The 12,661-nt window shown below is 47.4% G+C and overlaps 1 protein-coding gene across 1 annotated transcript; it reads right to left on the bottom strand.

Annotated features, from left to right (window-relative positions):
• Positions 1–232: 232 nt before the first annotated feature.
• LOC104534195 (transmembrane protein 183A-like) lies at positions 233–12,400 on the bottom strand. The gene is made up of 6 exons (XM_010191030.1): positions 12,286–12,400; positions 8,893–9,048; positions 5,733–5,892; positions 4,457–4,637; positions 1,136–1,216; positions 233–439 (listed from the first exon to the last, which is right to left on the bottom strand). Exons 1-6 carry the CDS (start codon positions 12,398–12,400, stop codon positions 233–235), a joined length of 900 nt encoding a protein of 299 aa, XP_010189332.1.
• Positions 12,401–12,661: the final 261 nt, after the last annotated feature.

The raw sequence follows: 12,661 nt of genomic DNA, 5'->3' as shown, positions 1-12,661 counted from the left end.
TCCACTTCAATTGGAGAAGAAACTTCTTCTCAGTGAGGGTGACAGAGCACTGGCCCAGGCTGCCCAGAGAGGTTGTGGAGTCTCCTTCTCTGCAGACATTCAAAACCCGCCTGGACGCCTTCCTGTGTAACCTCATCTGGGTGTTCCTGCTCCGGCAGGGGGATTGGACTGGATGAGCTTTGGAGGTCCCTTCCAATCCCTCACGTTCTGGGATTCTGTCTGCTTCACCCCCCTACAGAAACTGCACAGCAAGAGCTGCCTGGTGGATTTCTCCAACACTTACCAAGGTAAACGTCATGCCCATGACTATTGGCACGAAGATGAAGTTAAAGGTGGTGATCTGGAGCAGACAGCAATCCTGATCCGGATTTGTATGCACCTCCTCATACTGAATCGGTGGCTGAAGACCTTTGCAACACTTGCTCTTAAATCTGGGAGACTTGAAAGAAAGAGAGGCTTCTTTAGTCAAGCAGGAACCTGTGGGAGAATTTGGCTTCATCTCACTGGTGCTCACCAGGAGGTTCCTACTGCATTCCCACACGTTAGGGCAGAGAAACACCAAAAAACCATCAAAAAAGGAACACCAAAACACAGAAACACCAAAACCAATCACTCCGGACAGGCAACTTGTGGGACTGCTTCTTTCAAAGGAAATGCTGAGAAATTCAAAGGTTGCCTGAAACTACTTGCTTCTTTTTCCCCCCAAGACCTATATTGGAAGTTTTCATTGCCAGTGCTGGCTTTCTTCACTTCTGTGGGAAATCTTTCCAATGGTAAAACAAGAAGTTTCAGATTTTGGTCTGTATTTTGACCACTAAAATCAAATAGTCTGGTTTTTTGGTAGTAATCAGTAGTGTTGACCCAAAGATTGGATTATTTGGAGTAGCAAACGATCCACATCTTACAGTGGAGAAAGGATACCAAATGAGGAAATAAAAAGATAGGATTCTAAATATTTTGGCAATACAGACTGAGAACTGAGCATCGTTTCCGAATGTGCTTTAGTTTATCATGGAAGTCGGAGTTCCCGCTTACTGTCTGAACACATAAAAAGTTTCCCACCTTCCTTTCTACCACCCAGAAAAGTAATTACTGCTTTAAAAAAGTCACGGCCATTCTGGTTCTTCTTCCATACCTGCTTCTTGAACTTGAAGTTGAATTCCCACATCGCTTCTTGTCTGCTCCCTTCAATCTTTTTGCACCAGAAAAGCAGACACTGAGGTGGAAAAAAATAAATAAATAGATTATGAAACCCTTAGAGGCACCACTTTAAATAAGTTTTAGCAGAGCATAAAGGCTTCCAATTACAAATGCAATTACATAGAAGCAGTTAGGAGCCATTTATTCAAATTAATTATGTTCAAAGAACACGCTCAGCAGTTTACGTCTCCCAGTTTCGTGCAACTGGATGATACAACACGCAGCCACTGACGCGCTACAGAAACATCCCGTTGTGCAATTCATCCCTTCCACAAAGCAGAGACGAGTGGAGACTTGCCTGCTTCCCTCCACCCATCAGGAAGTCCCGTTAAACCGGAGTCTAAACAAGATTAAAGTGAGGAACAACTGAAAACAGAACAAGGAGCAAGGAGAGAATTGAGGAAATGTGAAGACTGATACGTGAGCTATGAGATGACAGGTGAGAAAGTTTCTAAGCCATTGTGGTGGCAAAAAAAAGGTCTTGAGATCACCAGGCACTGACTGTCACACTTCAGAGAATAAAGCCACTGCCAGGAGAGCACAACCTACTGCTCCTGTTTGAAAGAAAATGAGAAAAGGGCCTCAAACAGCATCAGAGGTGACCAGCACTGCCCTCTCATGCAGACACACAGAGTACACCAGTTTAAACCCGTTATCACTGTGTGGTCCACAGGAATCCATCCCAGAGTCTCAGCAGAACTCCTATATTAACTGAGTAGGAGGAAAATTCCCTGCCTACCAGTAAGGAGAAGCAATCGGCCTCCAACAGCCAAGAAAATCATCTGGGAAATCAGTCCCAGCCATCACTGAAAGCGTTTCCACACCACAGATGCCAGCCCACCACAGCTGGTCTTATCTTCTAACAGTGTCAGCAGCAAAAGGAAGAATAACATGGATAAAGACAGCTCCTCATGACCCATACACCGTCTCTCCCATGCCAAGAGAAGGTCTGACCGCGTTGCAGGGTGAAGCACACGTTTAATTTCATTCCAGGATACCGCGACCCCAAATGAAACCAAGCCAGAGCCAGCCTCCACCAGGGGGGCTCCAAAACTAGACACTGCAGTGATACCAGATCCTTTACTTCAACTCTGAGTCATGTCCGTAAACAAGAGTCCTTGAAGGACTTCAAACTTCGCGAGGTGAACAACAAAGCCACGTGGAGTCAAGCTCAGAAACACACATCACATAACCACCACCCGGCTGGAGGTGGCCCTCAGTTTTTGCTGATAAAAACATTCTCCACTTCTTTTTGAACTCAGGTGAGCAGCAGATGCTGCCGAGTTTAACTCCACCATTGGTGGCATTTGTAGTTCACCCGGGCTGGCAACTTGTTTGGTCATGGCAAGTAGTGAAGCACAAAATGGTCAGTACCTCCTAAGGGGCAGAGGATGTCGTCCACGGGTCAGCCGTCCTGCCCTTCAGACGCGCCGTACGGCCTGCCGCTCCACCAAAAATAATGGGGGTGTCTTTAAAGGGCAAACACTTCTGCTGACACCATAACGGCCTGCCGCTCCACCAAAAATAATGGGGGTGTCTTTAAAGGGCAAACACTTCTGCTGACACCAAGAAAAAAGGAAATTAAAGAGGAAAAGCTAGATTTGATCACACTCGGGTCTGGGGTCTCCTCTTGCCACATGCAGTTTATGTTGGCATTTGCCATTAGTTTCAACGACCCGTAAAGGTATAACCAAAACCCAGGAAAGCAAGAACGTGGGGAGGCAACATCAGATCCTCCTCCGTACCCACTGTGCTGGGGAATTTCTGTGCACAGTAACACAGGCGGAGCCGAGTCTTGCAACGCAGAAGTACAGCAAGACCACACTCAGGATGGCTCTTTTATGCTCCAAAGGGTTAGGTCAAACCTCTACTTCTCTAACAAAGCTTTGCATCATTTAATTTCCTTTTTTAAAAGCTGAATAATAAAAGACTGCACTTTGAGAACCTTCCTTAAACCATTAGTACAGTGCAAGCACTAGCAGTGGGCACCAAAGCCGTTATGATGTCAATGCGAACGCTTCCAAACCGCTGACCCTGCCAGCATCACATCGGGGTTTCTGGCTCTTACAGATCCCAGCAGTGGTAGAAAAATCAGACTCAGAAGGACCAAGGTTAAGTTGGGCTTTCCTAGAAATGTTTGGCTTTTTGTTTTTAAAGAAAGATGAAACTCAAAGCGGGGATTCAGGAAGAGAATGAAGAGCTCTGGATGCAGAGATGAGACCACAGAGAACCGCGTGCTTTTCTCCTGCTCTGCAGCACCACCTGCTTGTGTCACTGCTGGATGCTCCCTAAGCAATACAACATTTCTGTCCAGTATCCACCCAGAGAGAGGAAGGAAGAGAGGAGGGATGTCACACACAGATAGTTGAGGTTGCTCGATTTTGCATGGAAAAGTACAACTCTTGAACCAAAACCACTTCGGTTTGGCTCCAAAAACCTCCCTCGGCAGGTTTTTGACTTTGGATTTGGAGGGTAAAGAATTCAGACCTTTGCTTAAGCTGCTCACGTAGTATCAGCCAGTTGCAAGCTAAAATCAACCAAGAGACACAGAGGCATTTCAGAGTTAATGGTCAACAGCGATTAAAGAGGAACGGATATGCAAGTGCTCCAAGCTGGGACAGCAAAGGGAATCGCCCGTCCACATCAGAGACAAACCCTTTACAGCACAACTGCAGCCCCAGTCCCGAAGCAGACGTTTGCTCTGCACATTTGCCATGCTCAAACCTCGCCACCCTCCCTCACCCAGACACCAAAGACGATGCATGACCTACAGGAATGTAGGATGAAATGACTCCCTTTCAGAGGCTATCAGTGTCACTTCTCATCTCTCCAGATGCCTGCTATGGAGAAAAGATGTATTCTGGCAGACAGTGTCAGAATAAAGCAGAAGATAGAAAAGCTGATCCTGCTGCAACCTCCTTTCAGCAACTAATTTGCAACAGAGGAAGGGGCAGCTGCAAATATGCCAAGCAGTTCTGATAATCAGTGAAGCAAGTGCCTTATGCTGATTACAAAGCTGCTGTGGTTGGACTTAGGCAGAAGTTACCCAGGGAAGTAGCTAAAATCCTCTGCAGCAGCAACCCTACAGATACAAGTAACCAGCATCCTTTTAAAAGGAGTCAGAGTCAGAAATCATCCTACACTCAAGCTTCACTGGCAACCATCTACACATCATCTATTCTTCTTCAAAAAAGAACAGAAAAACATAAAGAGCAACATCTCAGACATATCCAACGTCCTTAGCAATTCCACTTACTCTGGAATTCTTTAAAGTGCTGGGAGTACTGTCTGGAATAGCCGGATTCCTGGAGACTCGAGAGGCGAAGGGCTCGTACATGTGGTACAGCGACCGGATGACGCACGCACGGAGACAGTGCAGCTTCTCCATGGACTCCGGCCGCAAGCGGAGAGGCAGGTACGCGTCCAGACTGTAATGCCTGAAAAGCCAACGACAAACCCACCACGTGCTGCAGGGTCAGAATGCCAGAGATGTGCACAAGGGATCGGTGCTGACAGAAAACTACACACTTGATTGATTGAGAAGAGGACCTCTTGTCAACTCTGAGTGTTTCAAGGTTGCTGTGCTGCTCTATGTGAAATCACGTCACAGGCTCAAGATTTTACCTGCACCAGACAGGTTTCCAGCATATGCATAAGCACGTCCGCTATAATTCCCCAATAATTCCTTGCAGATGGTTTCCCCAGACACCAGATGGTGTTTTAGCTGCAGGAACCACAAAGACCTGCAAATTCCTGCAGGTTCTCAAGGACTCGCTGTGGCTGAGCTCGACTGCACACTTGCAGACAACTGCCTGAGCAGTCTGAACGCCTGCACTCGAGGGCCATTCCTTCATCAATGCCAAAGGAGCCTTTGCTAGGGAACTTCATGCTAAAAAAAACAGGGGTGATGATGACCATGGCTGCTGTTTGCTCTGCACCTCTGCTGCTTGTGCCTCCTGGGCGACAGACACAGAAATGTAAAGAAAATGTTCTGCATTGAAGGAAAGCCAAATTGACATGCACCAGGACAGGAAGGTTTATTTCAAGTTTTAACCACTTTTTGCTCTTCTCTTACTGTATTTACAAATTTACTTCTGCAACTCAGTTTCAAAATGCCTTCGTTTCTCCCATGCCACCCTAATTACAGAAAGGTGCCCAGGACCAAAGCTTGAGGCAGGACAAGTTTTCTATCCATGATGTTTGCCTGACCATACTGTAAGTAATTTGAGTGCTCAACACACCGAGCAGACTGTTACAAACAGGAGTGTGTAGGCCATGGCAAGCAGAAAAGCACACGATGCTTTGAAGTTTTATATGGAGCATATGGGAACATGCCACAGATCCATTCCAGATCCAGAGCAGATGTGATGTACCACAGCCCCCAGCCAAACAAGCCCCACATCACCTTGTCAGTATGAAAACATTTCAGGTCCCAAGCCTCTAGGGAAATATTCCCTCATTTACAGCACTGCAGAGACATGGTCATTGCTGAAGCCTCCTACAGATAGTTCCAAAATCCTCTGGAGTCTCACCTTCTGTAGAGCCTGGTCCAAAAGGCAGCAGTGCAAGTCACAGTCCAGGCCTTCTTGCAAATCAAAGAAAACCGGACAATGTCTTCAGGGCGAATGTAGGAAGCCAAGAGCAGCCAGATATCGATGGGGTATTCCTCTCCGCCACCCCCATCAGGATTTTCTAAACACAGCAAAGATATGTTAGCGTGGTAAATAACCTCTTTACTAGATCACATCTAGAGGCATGTCCTTTACTAGTGGTAGCACAGGGTAAGCATCCAAAATATACATACAGTCACAAGTTAATACAGCTCCATAATCACCGCTATGGGTTTCCATCAGCATTTACCTGCCCGTCTGCAAAACCATTACACTTTCCCTTTGCTGGACATATGCCATCATTTTTCCCTACTGTTTGCACAAATATGGATAGTGGCAAATTCAGAGAATAATTCAGGCTGAAAGGGCTCTCTGGAGGTCTTGAGTCCAAACAGCCCAGCTCAAAGTAGGTTGAATTACATCATTTTATTAAGATCTTGTCCAGCCAAGTTCTGAATGTATCTAAGGATGGAAATCCCACAGCCTTGTTTCAACCCTTTCACAACTGAAACAACACTTCAAGGGAGAAATAAAAATTGGATGGCAAATACAGAGGCAACTGTATGTAAATCAGGGCCAAGCTCATGCATTTTTATCAGAACAGCTCGTTTACCAGGTCATCAAAAAATGCTTTACACCAGAAATCCCCGAGATGTTGCCGAGCCTGTCAATTCTTTCTTCAAATGGTCACAATATTTTTGTAGGAGCTCTGCTAGGGAGGCAATGCAATTCTCTTCTAACAGCTAATCAGCCCCTTAAACTGCAGTTTAATTAAAGCTTCTGGGATGGGAAACTCTCAGTGCAGTTCCCAGATGAACAGAATGGCCTGTTCTTCCTCTCCGAGGTGTCAGAACCGCTCAGCCAGAACTGAGGAGTCAGAAACTCCTTTCACTCCCACGGTGTTTTTAAGTTAACACCACACATTTTTCCATAGACGTTGCTCCAACTTCAGGAGAAAAAGATACTTTTAAAGGACATAAATACCTAAACAAGGAACATTAGGCAAATAGAAAGGAAACACACAACTTGTACACAGTGCTAACAGAAAAAAACGCTATGAGGTTTGTGAACAAGTGGCACAAAGGAGGTGTTTAAGGTGCCAGATCTAATCCTGCAGCAGCAGGTTAATAACAAAGGGCAGTACTTTATCCTCCTGTGATAATTGCTGTATTCGGTGCCAAAGAAAGCTCTGGCTGTGATTGCTTCTCTACACCACTACAGAGTAATGGCAAACCCACCCACTGGGCTGTAAAACTCACTCTGCTGCTTCAGCTCTGACTCAGGAGGCCAACAAACTGCACCTCTGCAGAAGTATCAGCGGTCTATTACTATTTTTCATTCCCTAAACACATAGCAGAAATAAGGACAAGGTTGTGGTAGAACAGAATACTGCCTTTCCAATAACTCCCAGAACTCTAGCCACTGGGATATTCTTATTTTCCCAGAAGTCCCAAGGACATCTTAATAAAGAAATTAAACTGCTATCCCAGAGGGTCTGTGCATCTACAGCTCGTAGTGGAGGTTCATGTGTTACACAAAGTAGTATCAGTTAAATAAATAAAGTTAAATTTTTCTTAAGTTTAAGAAGCCAAGTTAAAATTTCTCTCTTAACCTAAAAGAAAAAGGGAAGGGATCCATCCAGAGGGTCCTGGACAGGCTGGAGAGGGGGGTCTGTGCCAACCTCATGAAGCTCAACAAGGCCAAGTGCGAGGTCCTGCACCTGGGCAGGGGCAATGTCAAGCATAAGCACAGTCTGAGCAGAGAATGGCTCGAGAGCAGTCCTGAGGAAAAGGTTGATGAAAAACTCAACATGAGCTGGCAATGTGCGCTTGCAGCCCAGAAGGCAAACCACATCCTGGGCTGCATCCAAAGAAGTGTGGCCAGGGGTGCGAGGGAGGTGATGCTGCCCCTCTGCTCTGCTCTGGTGAGACCTCCAGCACTGCATTCTGGGGCCTCCAACATAAGGCAGCCATGGAGCTGTTAGAGCAGGTCCAGAGGAGGCCATGAAGATGCTGAGGGGCTGGAGCAGCTCTGCTATGGGGACAGCTGAGAGAGTTGGGGTTGTTCAGCCTGGAGAAGAGAAGGCGCTGGGGGGACCTTAGAGCACCTTCCAGGACCTGAAGGGGCTACAGAAAAGCTGGGGAGGGAATTTTTACAAGGGCAGGTAGTGACAGGACCAGGGGGAATGGCTTTAAACTGGAAGAGGGCAGATTTAAACTGGATATTAGGTAGAAATCCTTCCCTGGGAGGTGGTGAGGCCCTGGCCCAGGTTGCCCAGAGAAGCTGTGGGTGCCCCCTCCCTGGCAGTGCCCAAGGCCAGGTTGGACGGGGCTGGGAGCAGCCTGGGCTGGTGGAGGTGTCCCTGCCCATGGGGGTTGGATTGGAGGGGGGCTGTGAGGTCCCTTCAACCCAAACCACGCTGTGATTCTATAAAAAGCAACCTGTTACTAGAACCTCTTGCAGATTCCACAGTGCAGCAGAGCTGTTTGTTACTTACACTGTGTTGCAAACTGCTTTCTATAGAGTTTCTATAGAGTCCCTGGAATTAACCTGCTGTGATGCCACTAGGGCCAAATTCACTCGCTTGCTGGAAAAACAGTCCTTTAAACCTATTTGTAACAAACCACAGCTTTGGAAACATCCTGAAAACAGCCTGGATTTTGCCAACAAATGCACCCTGGAGAACAGCGTTGGTTTTTTTTCCCCCAGAGCAAATCCTGCTTTCACCAACATTGTTCAATGAAGTAACACATCCAGTGGCAAAGATTCACAACTCTCTTGAAGAGCAGCACTCGTCTTCCAAGGTTGAGAGATGTTTACTGAAAGCTCTGAGGCTGTGATTTCATGCCCAAAGCTCTCCCTTTGTGAGAGGACACCAACTCTGCCTGAGTCCCAGCAGGTTTAAAAGCCCTTTAACCCTTGGCAAAAGGGCAGACCCTTTCCTTGTACACACACAAGTTACAGAACGACCAGAGAGCCTCTTGACTAGTGTGTAATTAAGAATTATAGCAATCATTAATATCATGCACGCAGAAGACACAGAAGCAACCCGTAACCCCCCAGCAGAGGCTGGCGACCACACCTTTGTGCCTTTTGCTCTTCTTTTTCCTAGATGCAGTTCGCCCGTTGATGCTTTCCTTCGTATCCATCTCATCGCTGCTGTCACAAGACTCGCCCGACACAGAGAGAACTTCCTCAGCAGGGACACACGAAGCTTCCAAACCACAGAGGGATTTTACTAAAATGACAAGAAACGACACAGTAAGTACCACCAGCAGAGACAAAAAGGTGATCCAAGTTCAGGAGATCCTTCAATGCCACAGTAACGACACAAGCAAGTAAATCCTGGGCTGGAGGATTACCTTGTCAGAGGAAGATTAGCACGGGCAAGTGAATTGGAAATATAATTATTCAGCTGCTTGTTTTAAGGAACAAACAATGAGGACGATTACCAGCACATTATGCAGATGATCCCACTGGTTTGGCTGAAGCTGTTTACAATTGTGACTAAAACAACAGGCGCTTTTTCTACAGCGCTAACTGGTTCCCCTGCATACCAGAGCACGAGCAGCGTTCAGAGCCAGCACCAACACTGCAGTTGTGTGAGGACGGAGAAGATACGCTCCCTCCTCAGCAGGATAAAGAGATCCTGTGGCCAATGACACGCCATCCATCAGCGATACAACTCGGTGCCAAGCACACAGGAGCTCCGCTCATCCCAGAATTTAGTGAAGGGAAAGACTCTGGACTCCTGAGGAAAATTGCAAGTTGTGTCAGTTGGGTTTTGGGTTTTTTTGCTGCCTCTGGGGAGATGTTCAGACACATCCCTGTAGGGAAATGTAACTTTTAAAACTTGATCTGCAAACTGAGGGCTCATTAGGGTAAAAAAATCCACGTATGAGGCAGTAATGTGACAGTTTTGAAAAAGAAAGGTGCAGTTCTGTCACAGCTGCGTGAGGCTCTGCCACAGAGAGACCAGCACTGTAACAGCAGCACAGACACTTTGCTAATAGTCTGTAAAATTCATTCAAGTAAGTTGAATTTCAGCCTCATGTGCTTAGATGAAGAGAAGTACTTCTAAAACAAGGCACCTGACCACACCATAAGAGGATTGCACTGCTCAGGCTTTTCTAACCCAGCACAAACTGCAGCCCAGGAAGGTTTTATACCTCAGTTACAGTCACCAGAGCCCCTGGAGAGCAAGATGTGCTATCTGAGTTAAAGGGACAGAGTGACAGGAAAAATAAAAATATCAGGAACTGCCCATAAGTTGACCGTACCCACTGACTAGAGATACCTGCAGTGCTTTGCAAAACCAGTTCTACCTTGCTTTGCACAGCTCACTCTGCAAACTGTATGCATTTGCTTTAGTGGTATCCTACACTGTCAAACCTTACTAAGGCAAAAGAGAAGAGAAATAAATGGCACCACGAATGGCAGTAAGTTATGACATCAAATGCAACCAAGCAAGAGAGGACGACAACTGACAGAGACCCAGAGAAGGGTTTAGAAAAAGAAACCATTGCACTCTGCAAAGGAAATGCCAACATCTGTCAACAATACAAGCCCATGCACACACAGAATCACACTGCACTGCACCCTTGCAGAGAGGCACCCACTCCTCAGTCCATAGCATAAATCCCCACCAATCCCTAGGGGTTAGGACTGGGAGGATACAAAGCTCAGGAAAATTCCACCTGGCCTTTGCTCCCCTCCCCAGGAAGCTCCTCCCTCGCAGTGGCACTCAGTGCCACGGTGCCAAGAGACACAGGAGGCGAGCAAGGCCAAAGGCTAAAGCTTCCTCAGCAGAGGCTCCTGTCTCCTCCCACTGCCTGCTGTCCCCAGGCTGCACCAGATAAGGCTGCACCATGCATCAGGACCGCACCAGATAAGGCTGTGGCACCACACGGGGCTGGGGAGCAGAGATCTGGAGAGGGGAAAGCCCCATTGACTCTGCACTGAGGAAGGCGTGAGCAGGGAACTGTTGTGACCAGTGAGGAGGTGAACCAGAGAGCAGGATTTTAAGAGAGGGGCTAAGCCAAAGCAGGTGAAGGAAAAGACAGAGTATGCCAGATCCAGTGCTGAATCACAGCAGTGAGAGAATTACAGAAGGGTGAACAGGAGAGGGATGGGGAAGAGAGAATCACAGAATCACAGACCGTTAGGGATTGGAAGGGACCTCCAAAGCTCATCCAGTCCAATCCCCCTGCCGCAGCAGGAACACCCAGATGAGGTTACACAGGAAGGCGTCCAGGCGGGTTTTGAATGTCTGCAGAGAAGGAGACTCCACAACCTCTCTGGGCAGCCTGGGCCAGGGCTCTGTCACCCCCACTGAGAAGAAGTTTCTTCTCCAATTTCAGTGGAACCTCCTGTGTTCCAGTTTGTGTCCGTTACCCCTTGTCCTATCATTGTTTGTCACCGAGAAGAGCCTGGCTCCATCCTCGTGACACTCACCCTTTAAATATTTATAAACATGAATGAGGTCTCCCCTCAGTCTCCTCTTCTGCAAACTAAAGAGCCCCAGCTCCCTCAGCCGCTCCTCAGAAGGGAGATGCTCCACTCCCTCCATCATCTTTGTAGCCCTACGCTGGACTCTCTCCAGCAGTTCCCTGTCCTTCTTGAACTGAGGGGCAGTAACAGAAGAAGCCCCCAGTCTGTTACAAAGGGGGCAACCAAAGAGGGAGGTGTCCTGATCTTAAAGGCTTGCAAGGTAACAGCTAAAAAGGATTTTCACCACCATCACTGCCCCATACAATTTCCCCATGACAGGCACTCGTGCAAAGAGCATATTTTCTTTAAATGTGTAGGAGTTAAGCAACATAACAAGTGTTCCTCTATGACAGGTTCTGTCGTCACTGTCCATGTAATAACATTCACCTCAAAGAAGTGTGACAGGCTAGATTTTAAGGCCTAAACATTAACAGTTCTCAAGTAAACAGGGTGTGTTAGTTCAGACTGCTCCCAGCCACTAAAAACCAAGGAGGAAGTAGATAACAAAGTAATGCAATACCAGGAAACAGCTTGTTTGTGCAGTTCACCAAGGAAACAGCAACACCCTCAGAAGACCTCCCTGTAGCTTGCAGCACACGGTGAAACACATTTGCCACAACTACCACAGCCTTATTCCCACTGCAAAGAATTTTCCCTGCTCATAAGATTTTCTACAGTTCTATGTGTGTAATGAAGACTCCTGTATGTTATTTTTTACTTCAAGTAGGAGATAACACCCAACAGTTAATGGAAAGAGGCTTTCCATTTCAGGTACTAACAGAGATCCTGCAACTCCTACCAGGCTTCTGCTTTCTGCAAAGCCTCCTAAGATCCTAAAAACCTGATTCTGCAGAGGAATAAAGATTCATTTTCAGGCACCAAATCAGATTTTCTCAGGCCATGGAGGGGCAGTTTCCCACATCATGCAGAAGCCAGTAAGAGGGGAGGCAGCCTGGGTAAAGCAGGCTCCCCAGTGTAGACTCACCTTCCTGTTGAACTGCATTGGCCACAGCCTTTTTCACCCGTCCAGATTTCACAACAGCTGGGTCTGAGTTAGCATAATCTGCCACCGTCACTGCGGGAGTCGGGAGACAGGGCATCAGCGGGATTATGGATTAGAGAGATGGCAACGGAAGGCCTAAGAGCCACGATCCCTCAGGAGGACACTCCCCATAGGAAGGGAGGCTTGAGCAGGAGATGCACAAGCAGGAAAAGGAGCCCCAGCAAAGAAGTGTGGACCAGTAGCCCCAGGCTGGCCACTACTCCAGCCCATCGGGCTACCAGGCCCAGGGCACCCACCCCCTGCCCAGTTCTCCCTCCACCTCTACCAACGCCAAACTCACACCCCCCTCATGCAGAGC

The sequence above is a fragment of the Mesitornis unicolor genome, unplaced genomic scaffold, assembly GCF_000695765.1.
Source record: "Mesitornis unicolor isolate BGI_N332 unplaced genomic scaffold, ASM69576v1 scaffold26288, whole genome shotgun sequence".
Taxonomy (NCBI): Eukaryota; Metazoa; Chordata; class Aves; order Mesitornithiformes; family Mesitornithidae; genus Mesitornis; species Mesitornis unicolor.
Note: the sequence above shows the minus strand (reverse complement) of the source record. Positions and strands in the feature narration are given on the sequence as shown.

Bases quoted from the DNA above. Each gene is read 5' to 3' on its own strand.
- LOC104534195 (XM_010191030.1), bottom strand. From the start codon at position 12,400: ATGCCCTGTCTCCCGACTCCCGCAGTGACGGTGGCAGATTATGCTAAC. The intron at 4,638-5,732 runs GTGAGACTCCAG...TTGGCTTTTCAG, and splicing joins TGGACCAGGCTCTACAGAAG to GCATTACAGTCTGGACGCGT. The intron at 1,217-4,456 runs GTAAGTGGAATT...TTTCCACCTCAG, and splicing joins GCACTTTAAAGAATTCCAGA to TGTCTGCTTTTCTGGTGCAA.